At 44.8% G+C, this 24,798-nt stretch overlaps 1 protein-coding gene and 1 long non-coding RNA gene across 2 annotated transcripts; both read left to right on the top strand.

Annotated features, from left to right (window-relative positions):
• Positions 1–1,107: 1,107 nt before the first annotated feature.
• misp (mitotic spindle positioning) lies at positions 1,108–13,873 on the top strand. The gene is made up of 4 exons (XM_061297706.1): positions 1,108–2,584; positions 2,865–2,950; positions 3,031–3,069; positions 11,853–13,873. The coding sequence occupies exons 1-4, from the start codon at positions 1,108–1,110 to the stop codon at positions 11,928–11,930; spliced, it is 1,680 nt and encodes a 559-aa protein (XP_061153690.1). The 3' UTR covers positions 11,931–13,873.
• A 6,168-nt stretch (positions 13,874–20,041) lies between these two features.
• LOC133167537 (uncharacterized) lies at positions 20,042–23,188 on the top strand. Its single transcript, XR_009718013.1, has 3 exons — positions 20,042–22,747; positions 22,883–22,944; positions 23,061–23,188. It is a non-coding gene; the product is annotated as an uncharacterized LOC133167537 (long non-coding RNA).
• Positions 23,189–24,798: the final 1,610 nt, after the last annotated feature.

Below are 24,798 nucleotides of genomic sequence, written 5' to 3'. Positions count from 1 at the left end.
TGAACGAATCTTTTGAGTGAACTGATTCTAAAGATTCAGTTCACCTAAAAGAACTGGAATGCACATCACTACTCGCTACAGCCATTAAAAGACGGGGGCGGGGCTTCGGCTAGGATTTCTTTGTTTTGTTACTCACATTCACGCCGTCACTCACACCGTCATATGTGGGAAACGAACTCAGTGTCGGCACACAAGAAAAGCAAGTGTACCCCTGCACCATCAGCCACTCCCCCTCAACTAGGATTTGGCCCGGTTTAGAATTTCCATCCATCCATTTTCTATACCACTTGTCCCCACAGGGGTCGCTGGAGCCTATTAGCCCAGCAGTTATTTTGTGTCATTTCAAATTTACCACTTTATTGTGTCCATCATTTCCATAGATTGAAGGAACTGAACCATCAACGAAATGAAGTATTTCGGCAAATCCTTCTCTATACTGATAAAAGATTTCTGAAACACTCCTTAACAAGTAGGACTTTGCCCACAGACGTGGGAACACTGCTTGAAAAATGAAATTTGACCAGGCACTTCTTTGAGTTTCTGATGTTTTGCAATGATTTGTGTCGATTGACAACAACAAATCCAACAATGGAACATTTTGATCTCTCCACTTTGGTATCCTTGAGTTGTTTGGACTACAAAATTCTCACAGAGTAATAAACAAGGCGGATTCGCAAATCTACCATGTTTTTTACTCTGATTTCCGTCTGGCAACACTCATTACCTTGTTTGGTTTGGCTCGTTCAATATTGAACTCTCATCTTATGTCAGTTGACCTTATCAGCTGACTGCAGGGGGAGGGCTGCCGCCCTCAGTTTATCTACTGGGCTGCACACGCAAGTTAGGTCAAAAGCAAACAGTGATGTCCGAAGAACAGGCTCCCCTTTGTGCCAGCCGCTTTTTCCTCTGTGGCCATGCCACCATAGGAACTTCTCTGTTATCAACGTAGTAAGCCCTACTTTTGTTGTCGTCACCTCTCGTGTCGCCGCGGTAATATCCTTTCTTGTCGTCTCTGAGGTAACGTTCCTCCCGTCGTCGCCCTGCTAAGGCCCCCTTTGCAGGTTCTGCGTTGGAACCCTGCCTGATTTGTTTGTCTTCAACCTCACCATGGACTACATTCCCTGGAGGTTGGCGCCTAAGCCTCCGTCCCCCCCGCTGCGTCCGAGCAGGGGTGAAGACGAGTTCTTGGCACCCAACGGGCCGGCTCAGGTCAATATGTCACCGGACGAGGGCAGTCCTGACAGCAGCTCAGGATCCTGCTGTGGGTTTTACTCCATTGTGGAAGACCCGACGAGTCCGGAAGCAGAGCTGAATGAGGTGTGGATGCTTTCGCCTGAGCGGCAGGTTCATCTCACGACGTTGAAGGAAGGCAAGGCCTTTAAAGTGCAGACTTACACCGGCAGCAACAAAACAGAGAGTCTGTTTACAGACTCGGAGGAGTCACCGTACCGAATCCAGCCAGAGAACCGCTGTCAAGTGTTTGGCGAAAAAGAAGAGAGACAACTGAGGAAGGAAATTATCCAAAAACAGGCCCCAAAGAAGAATCCAACTTTCAAGCTCAGTGAGCAGCTGAATGTGCTCAACGAGCGGGATTGGAGTCTATCAACAAATATGCAGGCAAAAGGTTTGACTTTGAGCCACAGCCCTGTAAGATTAGAAGCCCCTCGCTCCGCAAATATCGACAGGGCGCAGATCGACTTCAGTGCCGCTCGGCACCAGTTCCTTAAGCTGGAGCAGGGCGAACGCACCGTCCTTAGCCACTCCCAGTCTGGCAAAACTCAAACCTCAACTGGGAATGAGCAGAGGTCAGGTCCTATTGGCACAGTGGACGACCTCAATTTTTGGGCTTCTGAGGACGTGGGGGCAGAGGGGTGCCGTGGCTTCGTCAGCGGTAAAGACGTGTTTGATGACAGCATTCCTCCGCAAGCAGTGAGGAAAGGCAAGTCTGATGTTGACGACGAGACCCCGATTGAGAAGGAGATCCGCTCGGTTCGAGAACATGAGGAAAACCTCCAGCGCTCAAGAGGCCTGAAGCACCATGAAGGTCTCTCACACATGGTGGGGATTCAAAGCAAGCGTCCTCAGTCACAACCAATTCCTAACAACCAGTTGCACTTTTTTATTGAGCAGGGAAACCATGAGGGGGAAGTAAATCGGCAGGCTCCAGAACCACCGAGAGCGCTTTTACACCCAAAGGAACAGTTCCAGGAGGACCGGCAGGACAAGGAGGTCATTTTGTTTCCTTGCTGTCCTCATGGACACGCCAAAGAAACCTCCTCCTCCTCCCATGTCGGCTCGTGGACCAGAACTCTTTCTTGGCGGGAGTCTACCGACCTGAAGACTAGGAAAAACAATGTTCCAAATTTCATTGAGAAGGAGATAGAAGAGGCTCTACGACGAGAGCAGGAGCTTCAGCAGTCCAGACAGTCGAGAGAGTCCTTGGAGTCCAGGGATTCTGTACTGTCCAGAGTATGCAGAGAGCCCAGAAGGGAGTTCAGGGAGTCCAACCTTCACTTTGCAGTTCCTTTGTTGGCGCAGGCATCAAAGATGACCACCAAGCAGCTTTTACCCACAGAAAACTCAGGTGTGTCCCAAAGTCGTCCTTCTCTCGTTTGCCAATTTCCCTTATCACAAACACAAATGCCTCCATCATTGGCCACGAAGCCAATCCATGTCAGATGGCGTGGCATTGTCGCTTCTCATTCGCGTTGGTTATCTGACTGGAACATTCAATCATGACCTGCAAACAATTGGGAGAGACAGACCAAAGTCCTTGGCCAACCGGCTCCTCTTTTGACTAATCAATAACCTGGCTAAAGACATCACACAATACTGAACCATGTGATGTCATGTGATCCTCATAGCTTCACCCTTGCCAAAAGGCCCGATGGGGGCACTGCTGAGGGACTTTGAGGAGCGACGGGAGAGACTTAGGATCGACGACGGATCCGTGAGTGCAATTCAAAAGACAGCAAGGAGAGGGTTCTCTGGCACGCCCGCTACTTACTTGCCTGTCTGCTCGTTTTTTAGTACGCTGGAATCGAGCCCATCGATCACATCAACAACCAGGTGAGCACTAAATATCGCGTTAATCGCGTAAGTCACACACACAGCTTGTTTTCTTAATCTGCACACCTACACAAAACCGCAATCAACAGCACAGCAAAATAAAGTTTTTTTCCAGTATGAATAGATTTCCATTTGAAAACACAAAATTGCAAGAGTACTCTGTGGCATTCACAAAACTAGCGACAAAATTAATACGTAACATCAGTTCAAGACAAAAATACCCGTAGAGGACAATGTGGCACACAGTTGGTCTTCCTACGTCCCTTCTCCATAAACACGCAAAAATATTCGTATTAACAACGTGAAACGGAGGTTTCCTCATCTCTTGGCACGAAACCAAAGTAGAATTTGTGCCAAACGGCGACATTGATGAAAATGGCTCAAAAGACCTTGATATCATGAATTGTCTTCGGTGTTCAGCTGGTTTTCAAAAGCACATGGTGGAAGGTGGCTGGCTCGGGGAAGGAAAACTTCAGTAACACAGGGCTGATTGGGAAAAGATTTTTGTTAGGGTGGTGCTCACTCTAACTTATTTTGCAATAACCACACGGGAGACAAGCAAGTCCTTTTAGACACCTGCAGGCGGAGAGTTCATTCGTCGCTGTGCTTACAGCGATGGTCGAATGAAGTCTGACTCTGGCGTCATGCAGGAGCATTTTTATTGAGAGAAACAAAATAGGATTGAGATTGGGGGTGTGGGTGGACAGAATGGGGTGAGATCCCTGGCCTGCTGATCAAAGCATAGCTTTTATGACGTTGTGTAAACAAGGCAACTTTGATTGCTTCCTCTGCAGCTAGTCAATCAGCTGAAAAGATCTTAGCACTTTGTTATACTACTTTTGTTAAGACGGGACAAGCTAGGTAAATTATTACAGGTTACATTCCAACAGAATCATACGATGAAAATAATCTGTAAACCCTAACAATTTTAATCCAACGATGTCAGAATGAAGTGCTTCACGCCCAAAGAAAAATTGTTGAGTGGCCGCCTTGAGTCTTCTAGTCTCCATGCTTTATACCCGGTGACTCTTGACAGCATCGCTTTGCCTAACAGCTGCGGGTTGACCCCCAACTCGCTTCTTTGTCCTGCAGCCCATATACGGTCACCTTCTCATTTTTTTCTGGTCACAAACAACTGGCCGTTCTATATTCTGTCGTCAGTAACTATACATTACTGACAACAAACCCCAATATCCCAAGATTCAAGAGTTTTTTATTCGCCATGTTTGAACGTGCCAAACAAGGAATTTGACTTCGGTAAATCACAGCCTCTGTTCAACATTTAGGTGAATAACAACACTAAGGAGATGTGAAAAATGGCAAATATTCTCAAACATCCCCTGATCTTAAACTCCCAAGAGGGCAAGGAAAAACTCTAAGCTCCAGCTAGGGGAAATGAGAAACCTTGAGAAGAGACCACAGATGGGAGGGTCCCTCTTCCAGGATGACCAGGCTGCAATGGATGCAGAGAGGACACATAGTACAAACAGTGTAGACAATTCAAAAAAGGTGTGGAGAGCAGGATGTTATTGCACAGTAATGACTCTGAGACTCTAAGAGTGGTGTGAGTTCATCAGAGCAACAGCCTGGGGGAAGAAGCTGTCTCTGTGTCTGCTGGTTTTGGCGTACAGAGCTCTATAATGCCGTCCGGAGAGGAGTACCGTTTTTTTCCGTGTATAGTGCGCCCCCATGTATAGTACGCACCCCTAAAAATGGCATGCTGATGCTGGAAAAAAGCTTGTACCCATGTATAATACGCACCCAATTTTTATGAATTTTTTTAAAAAAAAAATTTAATTTTTTTTTTTTTTTTTTTTTTTTTTTAAGTCCCAATGATCGTCACACACGCAGGGAGGCAATGGGTCCCATTTTTATAGTCTTTGGTATAGTCTTAACTAGGCTGTATGTAATTTTTTTTGTTGGCGTTGATTTCTCCGACTGCCCCTAAACGCACCACCGCGCTCCGTGCGCATGGAGCGTGTTTGAAGTGAACAGCAGAGAAGAAAGGAACAAGGCAAAGTGTTGTGAAATAAAATATTACCTGTAATACGGATTTAGGTAGAGAACTGAACTCTCGCTCTTTATATAGCTGACGTGTCTTGCTCATCCGTTCTGCGCATCTGTAATGGCGGCCTCCGTATGATATCCGGTTTGCGTGTGTGCGAGAGCGAGAGAGAGCGAGAGAGAGAGCGCGCGAGAGAACGCTCAACCGTAGCGCGCCGCCGACCGCCCAACTGCACCGGGCTGGCCGATTATTGTGACAGAGCCGTCGCTGAAATTTAGAAGATATTTTTAAAGTCCTGATGTACTTTCTAAAATTTAAGTGGACCTCAGTGCGCACTGCGCAGGGAGCTTAATTTGGTGCGGTCGCGCAACCGCAGCGCGCCGGGCGCTCACTGTCGCATTGCTTAAAGAGCGCCTTTGTGTTTTAGGATGAACAGCAGAGACCAAAGGAACAAGGCAAAGTGTTGTGAAATAAAATATTACCTGTAATACGCATTTTGTTATTTGCTGATTGAAACTGCTAATTAAACTGTGAATTGAAACTAATAGGAAGAAAACAACTCTCGCTCTTTATATAGCTGACGTGTCTTGCGCATCCGTTCTGTGCATTTTATTTCACAACACTTTGCCTTTCTTCTCTGCTGTTCACTTCAAACACGCTCCATGCGACCGCAATGCTCTCGTATCAGACGCTTGCTCGATCACCTGCTCGTTTGCTGTCCCGTGCGCGCACGAAGCGCGGTGGTGCGTTTACGGGCAGTCGGAGAAATCAACGCCAACAAAAAAAATTACATCCAGCCTAGTTAAGACCATACCAAAGACTATAAAAATGGGACCCATTGCCTCCCTGCGTGTGTGACGATCATTGGGACTTAAAAAAAAAAAAAAAAAAAAATTAAGAAAAAAAAATTTTTTTTTTTTTTTTTTTTTTTTGTACCCATGTATAATGCGCACCCCGGATTTTAGGACAATAAATTAGTAAAATTTTGCGCACTATACACGGAAAAAAACGGTAGTTCAAACAGACTGCAACCTGGGTGAGAAGGGTCTGTAGAGATGTTACTTGCACGTTTCCTGGTCCTGGACAGGTACAAGTCTTGGATCGATGGGAGGTTAATTCCAATTACCGTTTTTTTCCATGTATAATGCGCCCCCATGATTTGAGTGAGTTGATTTGACTGAATGATTGAGAAAAAAATTCAGTTCTGAAGGCATTATTTGTCCCAAGCAAAGTGACAGGTGGTGGGGAGGGGGAATAAAAATTGTAACAGGAACTCTATAAAAATGTCAACCCGTTAGAATAGGTACCCCCCTCTCATTTTGAAAACGTTGAGTCTTGGACATCGCCTGACTCTTTGTCTGTCTTCCTGGGGTCTGTTCAGGTAGTGTGGCAAATTTGAACAGGTTGCTCCCTTCCTAGGCAGAGAAGAGAGGGGGAAAAAACAATCAATTAAGTTTATGTTTAAGTGAAAACGCTTAACCCTGTTACACGAGCACTGTCCTAGACAGTCCATGGTAGCTCGTACCTGAGTTTGTGCGAGATTGAGCAGAATGAATGTCTTGCTTGGAATATTGAGCCTTGCTATTGTTGGACTTGGTTCACAATTTAGGAAGCGCACTATCCGTGCCTCACGGCAAAAGCCAGAGCCAATTATCTGTTATCCAATTTACTCCCTGCGTGTTCGTTGTCTTTTGCAATGTAAGGAAAAGACTGAGACACTGAAACAAAATTTAGACTTACACAGGTTGGTTGAGTTCGATCACAATTCTTGATAAGAAAGCTCTGTTTTCAGGAAAGTACAATACAGCGCTGGGTCTTTCGTGCGACCATGCTGAAGAGCAGAAAGTCTCCATTCAGAAAAGGCAACGTTCAAGGTTCTTTAGTCAGCTTATATTCAGTTGCACATGCCGGTGTGGGCCGAGTTTGATGGGTGATGAGTCTTTGGGGTGGGGCAAGTTCGCAGGAGAGTTTGATTCCATGGGAGTGGGTGGTGGTTCGGTGAGAGCTGGTTCCGTGGCGTTGGGTGCTGATTATGGATGATTCGATGTCTGTGGGGGCTGTTGTTTTCTTTTTCGTCTTTCGACCTTGGCGATCATCTTTGGCCGGGTTCTTGGCTGCCTCCCTCTGGCACCTGCTGGTTTTATCTTCAAGTGACCTTCCTGTAAACATTCTCCTCCATTCTTGCATATACACTGTCGCACCTCGTCCATTCATCATCCTTCCACTTTTGTCATTTTGTACGGACTTATGTGAAGTTTTGTGTGTGACATCATCAATTCGTTAATGTTCCCTGACTATGCAAAGTTCTTTCTCATCACTTCCCATGCATTTGTTTGTTTGTCACATTCTTAGTTTACCGTATTTTTCGCACCAAAAGGCGCACTGGATTATAAGGCGCACCATCATTGAATTTTTTATTTTGGAAATTATTTCATATATAGGGCGCACCGGATTAAAAGGCGCATAAAATAGAAGTTATACTGCAACAAACTAAGGTTGACTAGGGTTGCGGGATGCATCCACTCGCCAATAACCAATGAGCCCTCTGTGAACAATCGCGTTTCTCAAACAATCTCCTATAAAATGATCAGAACTGACTAAAGTTCGATCTAACTGCTTACCTATGTTTCCCTTCCATATCGATCCGTAGATTTACTCAAAACATTAACAGAGCAGCCTATTTTGACATGAAATAGCCTTGTGCGTAAAGCAGCTATTATTATAGCATTAGCCATCCGCAAACTCCCATGAGCCTCAGCTCGCAGACCCCCATGAGCCTCAGCAAAGTGTAAACAATCGCGTTTCTCAAACGATCTCCTATAAAATGATGGGAACTGACTAAAGTTCGATCTAACACATTGGTACTATTTAACTATGTTTCCCTTCCATATCCATCCGTGGATTTACTCGAAACATTAATAGAGCAGCCTATTTTGACAGGAAATAGCCTGGTGCGTATAGCAGCTATTGTTATAGCATTAGCCATCCGCAAATTCCCATGAGCCGCAGCTCGCAATCTCCCATGAGCTTCAGCAAAGTGTAAACAATCGCATTTCTCAAACGATCTCCTATAAAATGATCGGAACTGACTAAAGTTCGATCTAACACATTGGTACTAATTACCTATGTTTCCCTTCCATATCAATCCGTAGATTTACTCGAAACATTAACGGAGCAGCCTATTTTGAAATGAAATAGCCTCGCGGGTACAACAGCTATTCGGTGACGCCCCCTGACGACAGTTGCAGTAATGTTGGGAAGCGATGCGACCTTGTAATTTACTAGTCGTACTAAAACGTACTGAAACATTTTGGCAGAGCACAACCAGTATGGATCAACAAATTCATCAATTGATCCATATATAAGGCGCACTGTGTTTTTTTGAGTAAAATGTACATTTTTAAGTGCGCCTAATAGTGCGGAAAATAGGGTAATTATGCTTCCGACCGTAGTTTTCATTATTAGTCAAAACATTTTCTTTCTGTCCAGAACAATCAATAGTAATCTAAGGCTGGCGTCTAGCATTAGGCAAAATACGACGTCACATCAAGCATTAATCAAAACATAAGATATAATCAAGTACAAACCATTCTTAGACACCTTGGGCCGTATCCGTGAATTAGAATAACATCAGGCATGCATGAAACAGTTCCTTAAGGGTCGTTATGCTATTCAGGCAATATATCAACAAACATTTGTTATTTCAAAGTGCACAGAAATACATATCAGAACATGAAGTTATAAAAACCTATGTCATCACCATATATAAAAATGTCTAGTTATGTCTCCTTTATTGGTTTGGTGTGCAGGTAATTTAATTCCATCCATCCATCCATCTTCTTCCGCTTATCCGGGGTCGGGTCGCGGGGGCAGCAGCTTCAGAGGGACTCCCAGACTTCCCTCTCCCCAGCCACTTCATCTAGCTCATCCCGGGGGACCCAAGGCGTTCCCAGGCCAGCTGAGAGACAGTCTCTCCAGCGCGTCCTGGGTCGTCCCCGGAGTCTCCTACCGGTGGGACATGCCCGGAACACCTCCCCAGGGAGGCGTCCAGGAGGCATCCTGATGAGATGCCCGAGCCACCTCATCTGGCTCCTCTCAACGTGGAGGAGTAGCGACTCTCCTCCGAGTCTCTCTCGGATGACCGAACTTCTCACCCTATCTCTAAGGGAGAGCCCGGACATCCTGCGGAGAAAACTAATTTCGGCCGCTTGTATCCGGGATCTCGTTCTTTCCGTCACGACCCATAGCTCGTGACCATAGGTGAGGGTAGGAGCGTAAATCGACCGGTAAATCGAGAGCTTTGCCTTTTGGCTCAGCTCTCTCTTTACCACGATGGACCGGTACAGAGTCCGCATTACTGCCGACGCTGCACCGATCCGCCTGTCAATCTCGCGCTCCATCTTCCCCTCACTCGTGAACAAGACCCCAAGATACTTAAACTCCTCCACATGGGGCAGGATCTCATCCCCGATCTGGAGAGGGCATTCCACCCTTTTCCGATCGAGGACCATGGACTCGGATTTGGAGGTGCTGACCCTCATCCCGACCGCTTCACACTCGGCTGCGAACCACTCCAGTGAAAGCTGGAGATCACGGCCTGAAGAAACCAACAGCACCACGTCGTCTGCAAAAAGCAGAGACGCGATGCTGAGGTCCCCAAACCGGACACCCTCAACGCCTCGGCTGCGCCTAGAAAATCTGTCCATAAAGATTATGAACAGAATCGGTGACAAAGGACAGCCTTGGCGGAGTCCAACCCTCACTGGGAACGAATCCTACTTACTGCCGGAAATGCAGACCAAACTCTGGCATCGGTGATACAGGGACCGAACCGCCCTTATCAGTTGGCTTAGTACCCCGTACTCCCGAAGCACCCCCCCCAGAACCTCCCGAGGGACACGGTCGAACGCTTTCTCCAAGTCCACAAAACACATGTGGACTGGTTGGGCGAACTCCCATGCACCCTCGAGGATCCTGCTGAGGGTGAAGAGCTGGTCCACTGTTCTACGGCCAGGACAAAAGCCAAACTGTTCCTCCTGAATCCGAGGTTCGACCTCCCGACGGACCCTCCTCTCCAGCACCCCTGAATAGACCTTACCAGGGAGGCTGAGGAGTGTAATTCCCCTGTAATTGGCACACACCTTCCGGTCCCCCTTCTTAAAGAGGGGAACCACCACCCCAGCCTGCCAATCCAGAGGCACTGTCCCCGATGTCCACGCGATGTTGTAGAGACGTGTCAGCCATGACAGCCCCACAACATCCAGAGCCCTTAAGAAATCCGGGCGGATCTCATCCACCCCCGGGGCCTTGCCACCGAGGAGTTTTTTAACTACCTCAGTGACTTCGACCCCAGAGATTGGAGAGTCCGCTTCAGAGTCCCCAGGGCCTTCTTCCACAATGGAAGGCGTGTAGTTGGAATTGAGGAGGTCTTCGAAGTATTCTCCCCACCGACACACAACGTCCCGAGTCGAGGTCAGCAGCACGCCATCTCCAATGTAAACTGTGTTGACGTTGCACTGCTTCCCCCTCCTGAGACGCCGGATGTGGGACCAGAATTTCCTCGAAGCCGTCCGGAAGTCATTCTCCATAGCCTCGCCAAACTCCTCCCACGCCCGGGTTTTTGCCTCAGCAACCGCCGAAGCCGCGTTACGCTTGGCCATCCGGTACCTGTCACCTGCCTCCGGAGTCCCGCATGCCAAAACGGCCCGATAGGACTCCTTCTTCAGCTTGACGGCATCCCTTACCACCGGTGTCCACCAGCGGGTTCGGGGATTGCCGCCACGACAGGCACCAATGACCTTACGGCCACAGCTCCGGTCGGCCGCCTCAACAATGGAGGCGCGGAACAAGGTCCATTTGGACTCAATGTCCCCCCCCTCCCCCGGGACGTGGGAAAAGCTCTGCCGGAGGTGGGAGTTGAAGCTCTTCCTGACAGGGGATTCCGCCAGACGTTCCCAGCAGACCCTCACAGAGCATTTGGGTCTGCCAGGTCGGACCGGCATCTTCCCCCACCATCGGAGCCAACCCACCACCAGGTGATCAGTTGACAGCTCCACCCCTCTCTTCGCCCGAGTGTCCAAAACATGCGGCCGCAAATCCGATGTCACGACTACAAAGTCGATCATCGAACTGCGGCCTAGGGTGTCCTGGTGCCAAGTGCACACATGGACACCCTTATGTTTGAACATGGTGTTCATTATAGAAAATACGTGTCGAGCACAGAAGTCCAATAATAGAACACCGCTCGGGTTCAGATCGGGGGGGCCGTTCCTCCCAATCACGCCCTTCCAGCTCTCACTGTCATTGCCCACGTGAGCATTGGAGTAACCCAGTAGAACGATGGAGTCCCCAGAAGGAGCGCCCTCCAGCACTTCCTCCAGGGACTCCAAGAAGGGTGGGTACTCTGAGCTGCTGTTTGGTGCATATACACAAACAACAGTCAGGACCCGTCCCCCCACCCGAAGGCGGAGGGAGGTTACCCTCTCGTTCACCGGGGTGAACCCCAATGTGCAGGCGCCCAGCCGGGGGGCAATAAGTATACCCACACCTGCTCGACGCCTCTCACCGTGGGCAATTCCAGAGTGGAAGAGAGTCCAGCCCCTCTCGAGAGGGCTTGTACCGGAACCCAAACTGTGCGTGTGAATATATGTGAATATAGTACTTGTCTGCTTATGTACTTTATTCAATGAGGTTTGAGCATATCTGTTTTTGTAGCTAGGCAGGACTTTTAGTATTTCGACCCCATTCCTTCACTATCATGGTCAATATGTGTCGGCAGGTGGTGGAATCAACTCGAGTCATTCGACACAAAAGCCAACGGGCTTTGCGCTGGGAAGCGGGGCTCTTTGCCAACTAGCGGAAGCACATTCAGAACCCCTCAGCGGGGGCTCCCGGATCCAGATCTAGCCGTGCGTCGCTCTCAAATGTGGCCTCATCAAGTTTGTAAGGTGCGGAGGAAGGCATGGCCATGATAATAATGATGAAGACGAGGATGCTGATCCATTCGTTATATTCCAAAGAGCACATATACTGTTTTCCATGGCAGCGTGCTGAAGGTTGCATGTGCATGCGCTCCCGCATTTGGGCACACGCGTGTATGCGTTTCATCTCCACCAAGACCGTTTCCATGGATACAGCATGGCAAGTCTCAAGGTCCAGGATGCAAGGCAGCGCCCCTGCAGTGCTTTTGGACTTGAACGTTGAATTTCTTTTCCGGTATAAAAGCAGTCTATTTGACCGCTTATATGGTGCATAGACGTCTAGACCAGTGGTGTCCAAACTACGGCCCGCGGGCCAACTGCGGCCCGCGGTCCAGTTTTTATTGGCCCGCAGCAAATTCTGAAAACATAATTGAATATGGCCCGCACAAGAAGCTTGAGCTCACTTCTCAGTTTCAACACTAGATGGACCCCGCCACACAAATGAAATCAAGCGAAGAAAAGCCTTTACCGCGAGTCCCCAGAAATGGCTGCACCCTCCCGGAAGAGAAGCGAACTCGTAGCGTTTGACGTCCCATTAGCAACCCCCCCCCCCCCCCGGACACCCAGGCCCCTTCACGTTACTAAATATGGCCCTCCTTGCAAAAGGTTTGGCCACCCCTGGTCTAGACTAAAGCCTGGCTAAAACATGCCTACCATGAAAGTTTCATATAGACGTCTATCGTGTAGACCGCTATTAGACATCTACGCGTTTATAGCATAGCATATGCATGTGATCCTTACCTTTGTGTAGTTCCAGTATGTTGTGAAAATGCATGTGATTAGTGATATTCCAGGGTGTGAAAATTTACATAGTTTTTAAAAAAGTCATACCGTTTTTCCATGTATAATGCGCAAAATTTAACTACCGTTTTTTTCCGTGTGTAATGCGCCCCCATGTATAATACGCACGCTAAAATTTGGCATGTTGATGCTGGAAAAGAGCCTGTACCCATGTATAATACGCACCCAATTATTTATTTATTTATTTTTTTTTTTTTAAATAAATTCTTTATAAATTCAAGTCCCAATGATCGTCACACACGCAGGGAGGCAATGGGTCCCATTTTTATAGTCTTTGGTATGGTCTTAACTAGGCTGGATGTAATTTTTTTTGTTGGCGTTGATTTCTCCGACTACCCGTAAAGGCACCACCGCGCTCAGTGCGCACATTTGAAAAAGGCGTGCGGACGTGAAAAAGGCGGCTCTGTATGGGAGAGACGTTGAAGAGGAATAAAAACACCCTTGGAAACCAAAACTTGCCCCTCGTCGTGACTCGGAGCCACAACAAATGTTTTGGATTTGTGTAGGGTACATTGTGACAGCAAACGAGCAGGTGATCGAGCAAGCGTCTGATACGAGAGCATTGCGGTCGTATGGAGCGTGTTTGAAGTGAACAGCAGAGACGAAAGGAACAAGGCAAAGTGTTGTGAAATAAAATATTACCTGTAATACGCATTTTGTTATTTGCTGATTGAAACTGCTAATTAAACTGTGAATTGAAACTAATAGGAAGAAAACAACTCTCGCTCTTTATATAGCTGATGTGTCTTGCGCATCCGTTCTGCGCATCGGATCCATAGTGCGCATGCGCAGTCATACTGCCTCCGTATGACGTCTGGTTCGCGATGGAGATTAAAAAACAAACAATATTTGACAATAACACACCATCAAGGATTGCACCATTGCATCAAACGATGTGTCGTCAATTATGAATTTTACTGACTAAGTGTGTTGGGCAGGATGGCTGAATGCGATGCGCGATTGACAACAAACAAGAAGAAAGGTGATTTCAAGTTTTATTTCGAGGGAGATTTGTCATGTCTCGACCCCAGTTTTGCTATGTGTCTAGGTTGCCATAGTTTCTGTTCGCGTCGCCCCTCCCTTCCTGTGTCACCTCAATCAATGTAATGTGTTTTGTATTTAAGTCCTGTCTGCCCCTCGCTCACCGTCGGATCATTGCATGTGTTACTGTCATGATGTCTGTTTGGTTTCTGTTCCTGTCTTTGGTAATGTCACCCTGTCTTTTTGTTCCACGACTTTGGCGGTCAGTCCTGTTGTTGGTTTTGTTGTACCATGATTTTCTTAAAAAAATAAAAATAAAAAAAAATAAAAATAAAAATTAAAAATTTGTACCCACGTATAATGCGCACCCCAGATTTTAGGACAATAAATTAGTTAAATTTTGCGCATTATACACGGAAAAAAACGGTAATCGTTTGTCCACTGCAGGTTAAATACCCTGCATTCTGAATCAATTTTTCTCTTACCTAACCTTTTCGCCATCTGGTATTGTTCAGAGGGCCGGGCCAAATGTGCTGATGGGCCGGAGTTTGGTGACCACTGATATAAACGAATACAATAAACAGATACTTTCAAGTTTCAATTCAACGACTTGAGTTTGTTCTTAGGAACAAAATCGCCTCAACCAAGTCAGCCTTCATCGCGCCGCCCTGATCAGACATGATAAACTTGAGCCCGGAAAACAGGCGCTCTACGCTGACTTGACTGATTGGCATTGCTGTTAGTGTCCGAGTCGCTGCCTTGAGGCCGGACGGATAACGATCAGCTGTAACAAATGGGCTCTCTTTCATTCGACCAAGTGCCAACATTGCCCCAATTTCTTCATCTATGTCGGTTAGCGAGGTGGCGACCGACAAACGCCGGCGGCGCTCAATGCTGTCAAGTTCTTTTTCAAACTCATCCTCCTCCGTTGATGTGGAGCCATCAACCTCGGCCTCCATCGACGGCCCCTCCAGGGGCTGGTGAGTACGAGACCGGATTCGCCTCACAACGGCACAAAGGCCATTCTTGGCGTGCTCCATCTGCTCTTCGCTGAGGAGAATGCGGTAACGCGCATCGACGAAGACGGCTGCCAGAAAAAAATCATTGTCGAAGAGCTTGTCCTTTCGTTGCTCCATTAAATTGGCGATTGGTGAAGCCAGAGGGGGCTGCTTGCGCAACGCTGCCTTCAAGGCCGACCACTCCTTGAGAAAGCTGCCGGGGGTGATTGAGGCCGACTGGAGCTTGACCGTGACATCGTATGGCATCTTGAGGATCATGGCTGTTGGAAAAATGTATATATATGTTATCATGCATTCTCTTTTTATAATGCTTTACCGCAATATTACTATATTACTATAATGCTTTACCGCAATATTACTACAAATATGTGCTTGCTGCTCTGCCTTGTTGTTCTTATGTTTTACCACAGAAGAGGCGAGAGGTTACATCTGGGTCAGCAGGATGCAGCTGCAAAGAAACCATACGCCTTGCCGCCGCACTGCAACCTCACACTCTCGATGAAGCGTCTAGCAAACATCTGCTTTGGTTGAGTGGTTATCACCGCTGACTCGCGCTCTTGATGGAGCGTTAAGCAAGTATCTGGTTTCCTGCCTATATTACCATATAAGTATGTCACCTTGCGTTTTTTGTGTTTACGAAGCAAAGCCCACACGCTTTCCCTCTTTCCCTTAGGGGCCTTTTGTTTCTCTTTGTGGGTAGGGCGAGTCCAAATAAAAAGAGCAAGGGTGGAAACAGATATTTAGTGTAGTGAGATGGTTGTAAGTAGGGGTGTAACGATACATCGATACACATCGATTAATCGATATAATGCTCTACGATTTATTGGCATCGATGCTAAAGGTAAACATCGATTTATATCGCCGTGTTTGACCTCGGACATTAGACGCGACTTTATTTTGAAATCCAGTTCATTGTTGCTTGCTTCCTCTTTCCGGGAGCAGGGAGCAGTGCGCGGCGTTGTTGTGTTGTGAGCAGAGCACGCAGGTGAAAGGGGAGGCGACAACTAGTACGCGGCTCCTGGGCTGGTGCTATGGCTAGTGTCCAAAAAGACGAGGAAATTTGCTCTCCTTTAGGCTTCAAGTCATTCGTTTGGAAGCACTTTGGATTCCAAAGAAAAGATGGCTCAACGGACAAGACACGTGCAGTTTGTAAATCCTGCCATGCGGTGATCAAATATTCAGGGAGCACAAATCTCGCCTCACATTTAAAGAAAAAACACCACATCAAAGTTCAGTGTTAAAGTAAGCACTTTGTATACTACAATACTCTTGTAATTTCCTAAATAAAAAGTTTGCAGTACCTTGTTGATTTTGCGTATGAATTGTTATAAATCAGGATATTGTTCTATATTTTTTATTAAAAAAAATATATATATCGATCGTAGAGCACTATATTGCGATATATCGTGAATGAATCGCAGCAGGCTTTAAGATATCGGCAAATATCGTATCGTAGTTCTTTATATCGATATTATATCGTATCGTGACAAAACCCGCGATTTACACCCCTAGTTGTAAGCTATCTGTACTGCACTCCTTGCAAGCAAAGACTCAATATTCTGTCTTACTTGTGGTTTGTCTGCTGATACTTTTCTCTTAACAGTTATTCAGTCAGCGAATTAAACCTGACAGTGGCCAAGGTCTCAAGCTTCTTCCATTCTGACTCGTTAAGGAGAAGTTCCGGAGAAGCAGCCGCCAAGTCCTGGACATGCTCTCGTAGATGAAGGAGCCGTTTTTTCATGAGGTACTAGGTGCTTCCCCAACGGGTAGCCACATCGGCGACAGGGAGAAGACCTCCTCGACGACGGAGGACAGCAAGCAGATTGGGGGTCCGCAGTCTCTTCACCACCCGTCGGACTTTATCCAGTAGTTTCATGACATGCTCCGCCTTCAATCCGTCACGAATTGCCAGTTGCAGCGTGTGAATAGCACAGCGCATGTGATAAATCATTCGAAAGTCGGCATCCTGAATCCCAGCGAACTTCTCAAGCTGGACCTCGTCGTCCAGATTGACGCCCCCCTCGTCCTCATCCATTTCGTTTTCAGTATCATCAGCATCCTCGTCGTCCTCATTGATGAGCCGCACGGCTTTGCTCATGGTCGCTGCGTTATCGACGATGATGGAGAGGACATGCAGGTCAAAATCCTTGATGACGGCGTTGATGACATTCTTGACCGCCTCACTGTCATGCCCCATTGATGGCAAGAGTCTTGATTTTAATCTCCCCGTCGCGGAAGTACTGGACGTTGATGCCCATGTAGTTCCGCATGAGCCTGGTGGCCGCGTCTGCCTTGATGAATACGCATTCCTGGCTCAGCTCCGACTTGATTTCCTCCAACCTGTCGGCCTCAGCCACCACCATGTGGCGGATCTGATCTCTGTCTAGGCTGACAGAGAGCTGATTAGCAGCAGGCCCTAGCAGCGTCCGCATAGCCGACTGCTGTAATGTGACGAGCGACCGCCTTTTGAAACTCCTCGCGGTCCATCTTGTATTGGATCGTCTTGTGCGTCACTTTCGCTGTCACAAACCTGAGAAAAAAATTAAATCATTAGTGAAATGGCCAAAGTAATAATGTATCTGCAATTTTCGTTTTGAGTTTTGATCGATACATTTTTCATCATTTGTAAAAATGTAAAAAAACATTTCAGACTATACTTACTTCATCATCGATGTCTGAGCCGATGGACCAGGCGTCGCCGTCGTTTTTGGCTTTTTGTTCTCCTCTTCCACCTTTGGACAGATTTGAGTTTGAATTCATGAATTTTTCTTATGTTCGACTATAGTAATCTCAACACAGTATTATACCGGAAATCAATTGTAATCCACTTATCAAAAGCTTACCTTCGCGAATGCCTCTGGGTGCTTCCTCTTGAGATGGCGCTTCAGGTTGGCCTGCTGATTTGCGCCAGCAGAACTCAGCGAAAACCGTGCATTACATGTATCGTTTACGATGCACACGGCCTTCTCTTCTTGCACATCAAAATACGTCCACACATGACTCTTTCTGGATGCCATGATTATCCGAGGGACAAAATAGCTAATTATATATGCAGAACAAACGCAACTGCTTTCACACTGGCTGGTTCGGCTTATATAGGATCCCTTGCTGAGAGCGCGGACGTAAAAGTGAGGCGACGTTCCAATCGGACGTCGGATCGATAACATTTTCCCTGCCCTACCGGAGTTGTGCTAGTTCATAACGTAGATCACTCATGGCGTAGTCATAAATGTACGGTTGACAATTTAACCGATAGAAGTGGATACATTGGAACATAACCTACACTCTAATATATTATTTGACATGGTATTAAATGCGTGGCTTTACAAAAATAGTCATTGAAGCCCACCCTTAGCCCTGAGTGCCGTTGGCATGAGGCAAAACGCTTGAAAACACACACTCTCGCCCAATTAAATAACCATTCTGAAACACAGGACATGTAAGATAATATTTCTTAATCATTAATTACCGTTTTTTTTCCATGTATAATGCGCCCCCATGTATAATACGCACCCTAAAAATGGCATGTCGATGCTGGAAAAAAAGCCTGTACCCATGTATAATACGCACCCAAATTTTGACTCCTACTTAAGTCCGTGAACGTAAAATTATTTCAGAAAAAAAAGAAATCTTTGGGAACAACCGGATGTTATTCTGCCGGTCAGTATCACTGCGCAATAGCGAAGAAATGTTTCGGATCTGTGTAGGGTACATTGTGACAGCAAACGAGCAAGTGATCTAGCAAGCGTCTGATACGAGAGCATTGTGTTTGTATGGAGCGTGTTTGAAGTGAACAGCAGAGAAGAAAGCGCATCTGTAATGGCGGCCTCCGTATGATATCCGGATTTAAAAAAAAAAAATATATATATATATATATATATATATATATATATATATATATATATATATATATATATATCCATGTATAATGCGCACCCCAGATTTTAGGACAATAAGTTTGTTAAATTTTGTGCATTATACATGAAAAAAAACGGTACACCATTATAGCTCAGACATTTATTTAAACACAAATAATTTGTGACGACCCCATAACTATCGAAACACATCAATGATATAAGCTGGGTGACATAATCGTCCTTGACATTGGTACATAATGTAAACATTAGCCTAAGTGCAACTCAACGTGGCCGCATTGATCGTAAGCAGGGCTGTGAACAGTATTCCTAGGCGCATTCTCAGCAGCATGATGAAAATAAAATTGAACGTATTTTTTTTATTGTCGGACTCGGTGGACTCGGTCAAAATCAGCGCCGAGTCTGAGTCCGGCAAAAACGACCGAGTCCGACCGAGTCCGAGTCCCCAAGTCCGAGTCCACAGCCCTGCTTCACACGGACCAATGGTTATTTAAAACAAAGCAATACAACTTCTGTACATTATTATACAACTTACAGCTGGTTTAGGGTTTACTATTTCATATTTGATGGATTTAATTTTGTCATCTAAATTCGGTCTATGGAATAACTTATTGTAGACGTCTATATCAGGTTCTAGAAATAACCACACTTCACACGTACGGATCAATGGTTGTTTAAAATAAAGCAATACAACTTCTGTACATTATTTATACAACTTACAGCTGGTTTAGAGTTTAATATTTCATATTTGATGGATTTAATTTTGTCGTCTGTCTATATCAGGTTATGGAAATAACCACACGTACGGCTCAACGATTGTTTAAAAAAAAGCAATACAACACCTGTACATTATTTATACAATTTACGGCTGGTTTCGAGTTTAATATTTCGAAATATTATTACTAGGGGTGTAAATCGCGGGTTTTGTCACGATACGATATAATATCGATACAAAGAACTACGATACGATATTTGCCGATATCTTAAAGCCTGCTGCGATTCATTCACGATATATCGCGATATAGTGCTCTACGATCGATTTTTTTTTTTTAAATAAAAAATATAGAACAATATCCTGATTTATAACAATTCATACGCAAAATCAACAAAATCACACTCTTTATTTAGGAAATTACAAGAGTGTTGCAGTATACAAAGTGCTTATTTTAACACTGAACTTTGATGTCGTGTTTTTTCTTTAAATGTGCAGCGAGATTTGTGCTCCCTGAATATTTGATCACCGCATGGCAGGATTTACAAACTGCACGTGTATTGTCGGTTGAGCCATCTTTTCTTTGGAATCCAAAGTGCTTCCAAACGAATGACTTGAAGCCTAAAGGGGAGCAAATTTCCTCGTCTTTTTGGACACTAGCCATAGCACCAGCCCAGGAGCAGCGTACTAGTTGTCGACTCCCCTTTCACGTACCTGCTCTGCTCACAATACAACAACGCCGGGCGCACTACTCCCGGAAAGATGAAGCAAGCAACAATGAACTGGATTTCAAAATAAAGTCGCGTCTAATGTCCGAGGTCAAACACGGCGATATAAATCGATGTTTACGTTTAGCATCGATGCCAATAAATCGTAGAGCATTATATCGATTAATCGATGTGTATCGATGTATCGTTACACCCCTAATTATTACCGTTTTTTTCCATGTATAATGCGCCCCCATGTATAATACGCACCCTAAAAATGGCATGTCGATGCTGGAAAAAAGCCTGTACCCATGTATAATACGCACCCATTTTTATTTATTTATTTTTTTAAGTCCCAATGATCGTCACACACGCATCTGGGTGTGGTGAAATTTGTCCTCTGCATTTGACCCATCCCCGTGTGATTTTGATCCATCCCCTGGGGGAGAGGGGAGCAGTGAGCAGCAGCGGCGCCGCGCTCGGGAATCATTTGGTGATCTAACCCCCCAATTCCAACCCTTAATGCTGAGTGCCAAGCAGGGAGGCAATGGGTCCCATTTTTATAGTCTTTGGTATGGTCTTAACTAGGCTGGACGTATTTTTTTTGTTGGCGTTGATTTCTCCGACTGCCCGTAAAGGCACCACCGCGATCAGTTTGTTTAAAATGGAAAAGAGGAAAGTGACGAGCGGACATGTGAAAAAGGCGGCTCTGTATGGGAGAGAAGTTGAAGAGGAATAGAAACACCCTTGGAAACCAAAACTTGCCCCTCTTCGTGACTCGGAGCCGCAACAAATGTTTCAGATTTGTGTAGGGTACATTGTGACAGCAAACGAGCAGGGGATCGAGCAAGCGTCTGATACGAGAGCATTGCGTTCGTATGGAGCGTGTTTGAAGTGAACAGCAGAGACAAAAGGAACAAGGCAAAGTGTTGTGTAATAAAATATTACCTGTAATACGCATTTTGTTATTTGCTGATTGTATTAAACTATCACATTCATTGTCAGTCAAGAAGAGGACTATTCGCATCGGATCCATAGTGCGCATGCTGCCTCCGTATGACGTCCAGTCCGCGATGGAGATTAAAAACCAAACAATATTTGACAATAACACAGGTTTCTTTTCCTGTCTTTAGTAATGTCACCCTGTCTTTTTGTTCCACGTCTTTGTCGGTCAATCCTGTTGTTGGTTTTGTTAGAGAGTTATGTTAGTTTACCAAGTCTGTGTTTTGAGTTCCTCCAATGAACCCTAGTCCAAGCTGCACTCGGTCGCCCTGCTCCTTTCCACACTCCATCCGTGACAAGATTTTCTTCAAAAATTGTTGTACCATGATTTTCTTACCAAAAAAATTTTTTTTAAAATTGTACCCATGTATAATGCGCACCCCAGATTTTAGGACAATAAATTAGTTAAATTTTGCGCATTATACATAGGAAAAAACGGTATATTTGATGGATTTAATTTTGTCGTCTATATTAGGTCTATGGCATGACCTAATATAGACGTCTAAAATAGGTCTACACTTAGACGAGACGTCTAATAGTTCTAGTTCTAAGTTCTAATAGAGGGAACCTGTTCAAATTTGGCACACAGCCTGAAAGGACCCTCAGGGATACAGAAAAAAAACAGCTGGAGTCCAGCACTCACAGTTCTCAAAATAAGGGGGGGGGAACATATCCTCACGGGCCGGCTGTGAGGATTTGTTCCCCCCCTGTAATTTGGCCTAGGAATGAGGGAACCTGCTCAAATTTGGCACACAACCTGAAAAGACCCCCAGGGAGACACAAAACAAAACGTCAATACCCAAATGGTATTACGAAGAAGGAGAAGTACGTATTGAGAAGAAAAGCTTTTTACGACGTTGAGGGTAAGATACACAACGTACTTAAATCAAGCAAATTAGATCCAGAGACGCACCAAAAATTCACATTGCAGAACCTGCTAATTTCTACATTAACATCAGAAACTTAAGTTTTAGAGTAATTACTCTATAAGACAAATAATTGACTTATAAAATGTTGGACGCAATATATATAACACACCTCACTATGAAGGAAATTGTTGAATTTGTTGAGTGCAACTCAAGCTATGTTTTTTTTTCAAGTAACTATTTGTAGATCTATTGAGCAAATATTTGATAAATTATCAAACTAAAGTAACATATTTGGTTGTAGACCCATTGAGTGAACATTTGATATATAATGAAACTAATGGGTTTTTTTTGTCTAAGTAGCAAATTTGCAATTAGGTGTATTGAGTGAGCACTTAATGAATTACCACAAGTATGGTGCTAATTCAACGTTTTATTTTTACTTCTACTCAGGAGGGGAGCTGTATTATTGCCGCCAAAACGGCATAGACCAGGCAGTCCAAGTGAAGGTTGTCTGTGGTGCTGAAGAGGCGAATGAAATTTTTAAGAGTTTTCATGCCAGCCCGGCAGCGGCACACACCACATTCTTTATGCACTGCTAACATCTGACATTGTATTTTTCAGTTTGCAGAACATCTTCTTTCAAATGAAGAAATAGATTTCTCAGCAAAGGCACATGATATAAATAGGTACAGGCTGCAAATTGGCACCACACTTCTATTAGAGACTGGTAAGTAATATGCACCCAAGAGATGTTATTGCCACCCAAAGAATGGTCCTGACTGTGCTATCAATGCTATATACAACTCAGTTAAGTTGTACACAGGGAAGTACTATAGCAATTCTTCTGTCTTTGTTTTCACAGATGATTCATCTGACTTGTGCTTTGTTTGTGGGGAAGCTACACATGACACAGACAACAGATGGGTAATTATGTTAACTAATGCATGTGATGATTAAGAAATATATTGAATTACACATTCGTTGTAAATTATTGTAAATGTGCTGCATTGTATGATCTTGCTTTTATCTTTGTTAACCAGATTCAGTGTGACGAGTGTTGCAGGTGGTTCCATCTTGTATGTGTCGGGGAGCCTCCAACTGAAGGCTCTTTTTTGTGTACAACATGTACAGAAATTAAATGCTAAATATTTGAAGCTTGCTTAAAGACCATTTTGCTTTTCTTTTTTTTTTTAATTAAAATTTGTATTTTTAAATTTTATTTTATTATTATTTTAAAAAAATAATAATTTATTTTTCTTAATAAAGTTCAAAGTCAAAGTCTGTTTTATTGTCAATCCCTTCATATGTCAAGACACACAAAGAAACCGAAATTCCGTTTCCTCTATCCCACGGTGACGAGACATAGTACACGATAGACATACAAGTAGACGACACAAAATAAAAACAAGAAGGCACAAACAATAAATAATAAATAAATAAATAATATGAGTGATGAATAAGTAATAAACAAATAATCCAATAAATAAGAGGAGCAAAACTGAGACAGAGTGCATACAGCAGACAGTAAGCATAGCGCAAAGTACAGGACGCTACACAGGAGGGGGGAGCGAGTTCAGGATCCTAACAGCCTGGAGTATGAAGCTGTTGGTGAGTCTGGTGGTGCGGGAGCGCAGACTCCTGTAACTCTTCCCAGAGGGCAGAAGATCAAACAAAGAGTGAGCGGGGTGACTCACATCACTCACAATCGTGGTCGCCTTGCGGGTGAGATGGGAGGTGTAAATGTCTTTCAAGGAGGGGAGTGAACATTTACATTTAGTTTAAAGTTATAATTTTTTATGTATGTTATATGATTAAGAAACAAAGTTGTTTGACCAAAATAAGGCCAAAGAAATTGATAAAGTGCAGTAATAACGGTATCACTGCACAAATCTGAAAAAAAAAAACAGCTGGAGTCCAGCACTCACCGTTCTCAAAATAAGAGGGGGGAACATATTCTCACAGGGCAGCTGTGAGGATTTGTTCCCCCCCTGTAATTTGGCCTAGGAATGAGGGATTCTGTTCAAATTTGGCACACAACCTGAAAAGACCCCTAGGAAGACAGAAAAAAAAACTGCTGGAGTCCAGCACTCACCGTTCTCAAAATAAGGGGGGGAACATATCCTCACGGGCAGCTGTGAGGATTTGTTCCCCCTTGTAATTTGGCCTAGGAATGAGGGAACCTGTTCAAATTTTGCACACAACCTGAAAGGACCCCCAGGAAGACAGAAAAAAAAACTGCTGGAGTCCAGCACTCACGGTTCTCAAAATAAGGGGGGGGGGGGGAGACATATTCTCACGGGGCAGCTGTGAGTTGGAGTCCAGCACTCACCGTTCTCAAAATAAAGGGGGTGGGTGGGTGGTTGGTGTTAAACATATCATTTTAAACATGACATTTTTTATAGAGTTCTTGTTACAATTTTTATCCCCCCCTCCCCACCATCTGTCACTTTGCTTGGGACAAAAGGAGCCTTCAGAACTGAAATTTCTTCTCAATTATTCATTCAAATCAATTCACTCAAATCATTCTCGTTATGAAAGATTTGATCACAAAACGTGTGTGGCTTTTTCTTAAATGAACACGTTTGACATTGCTATAGTGTCAGCTTTTAATTATATTGCGCTGTCATGTTAAAGCAAATTTATAAATGCAACAATATTAATTTGCTTTGAAAATACCTGAGTAATAAAATAAAATGGATGGATGGATGAATGATGATCACAATTAAGTATAAAGTCTCCTTTGTAATTGTAATGTCGTCCTGACATAAAACAGGCCAC

This window comes from Syngnathus typhle, linkage group LG14, assembly GCF_033458585.1.
Source record: "Syngnathus typhle isolate RoL2023-S1 ecotype Sweden linkage group LG14, RoL_Styp_1.0, whole genome shotgun sequence".
In the NCBI taxonomy this organism is placed as follows: Eukaryota; Metazoa; Chordata; class Actinopteri; order Syngnathiformes; family Syngnathidae; genus Syngnathus; species Syngnathus typhle.
This window is presented reverse-complemented; position numbering and strand designations above follow the sequence as displayed.

What these genes read in the sequence shown, in the direction of transcription:
- misp (XM_061297706.1), top strand. Translation starts at nt 1,108, where the DNA reads ATGGACTACATTCCCTGGAGGTTGGCGCCTAAGCCTCCGTCCCCCCCG. An exon ending in TTTACCCACAGAAAACTCAG is followed by an intron (nt 2,585 to 2,864) that starts GTGTGTCCCAAA and finishes TGATCCTCATAG; the next exon opens with CTTCACCCTTGCCAAAAGGC. An exon ending in TCGATCACATCAACAACCAG is followed by an intron (nt 3,070 to 11,852) that starts GTGAGCACTAAA and finishes ATGTGTCGGCAG; the next exon opens with GTGGTGGAATCAACTCGAGT.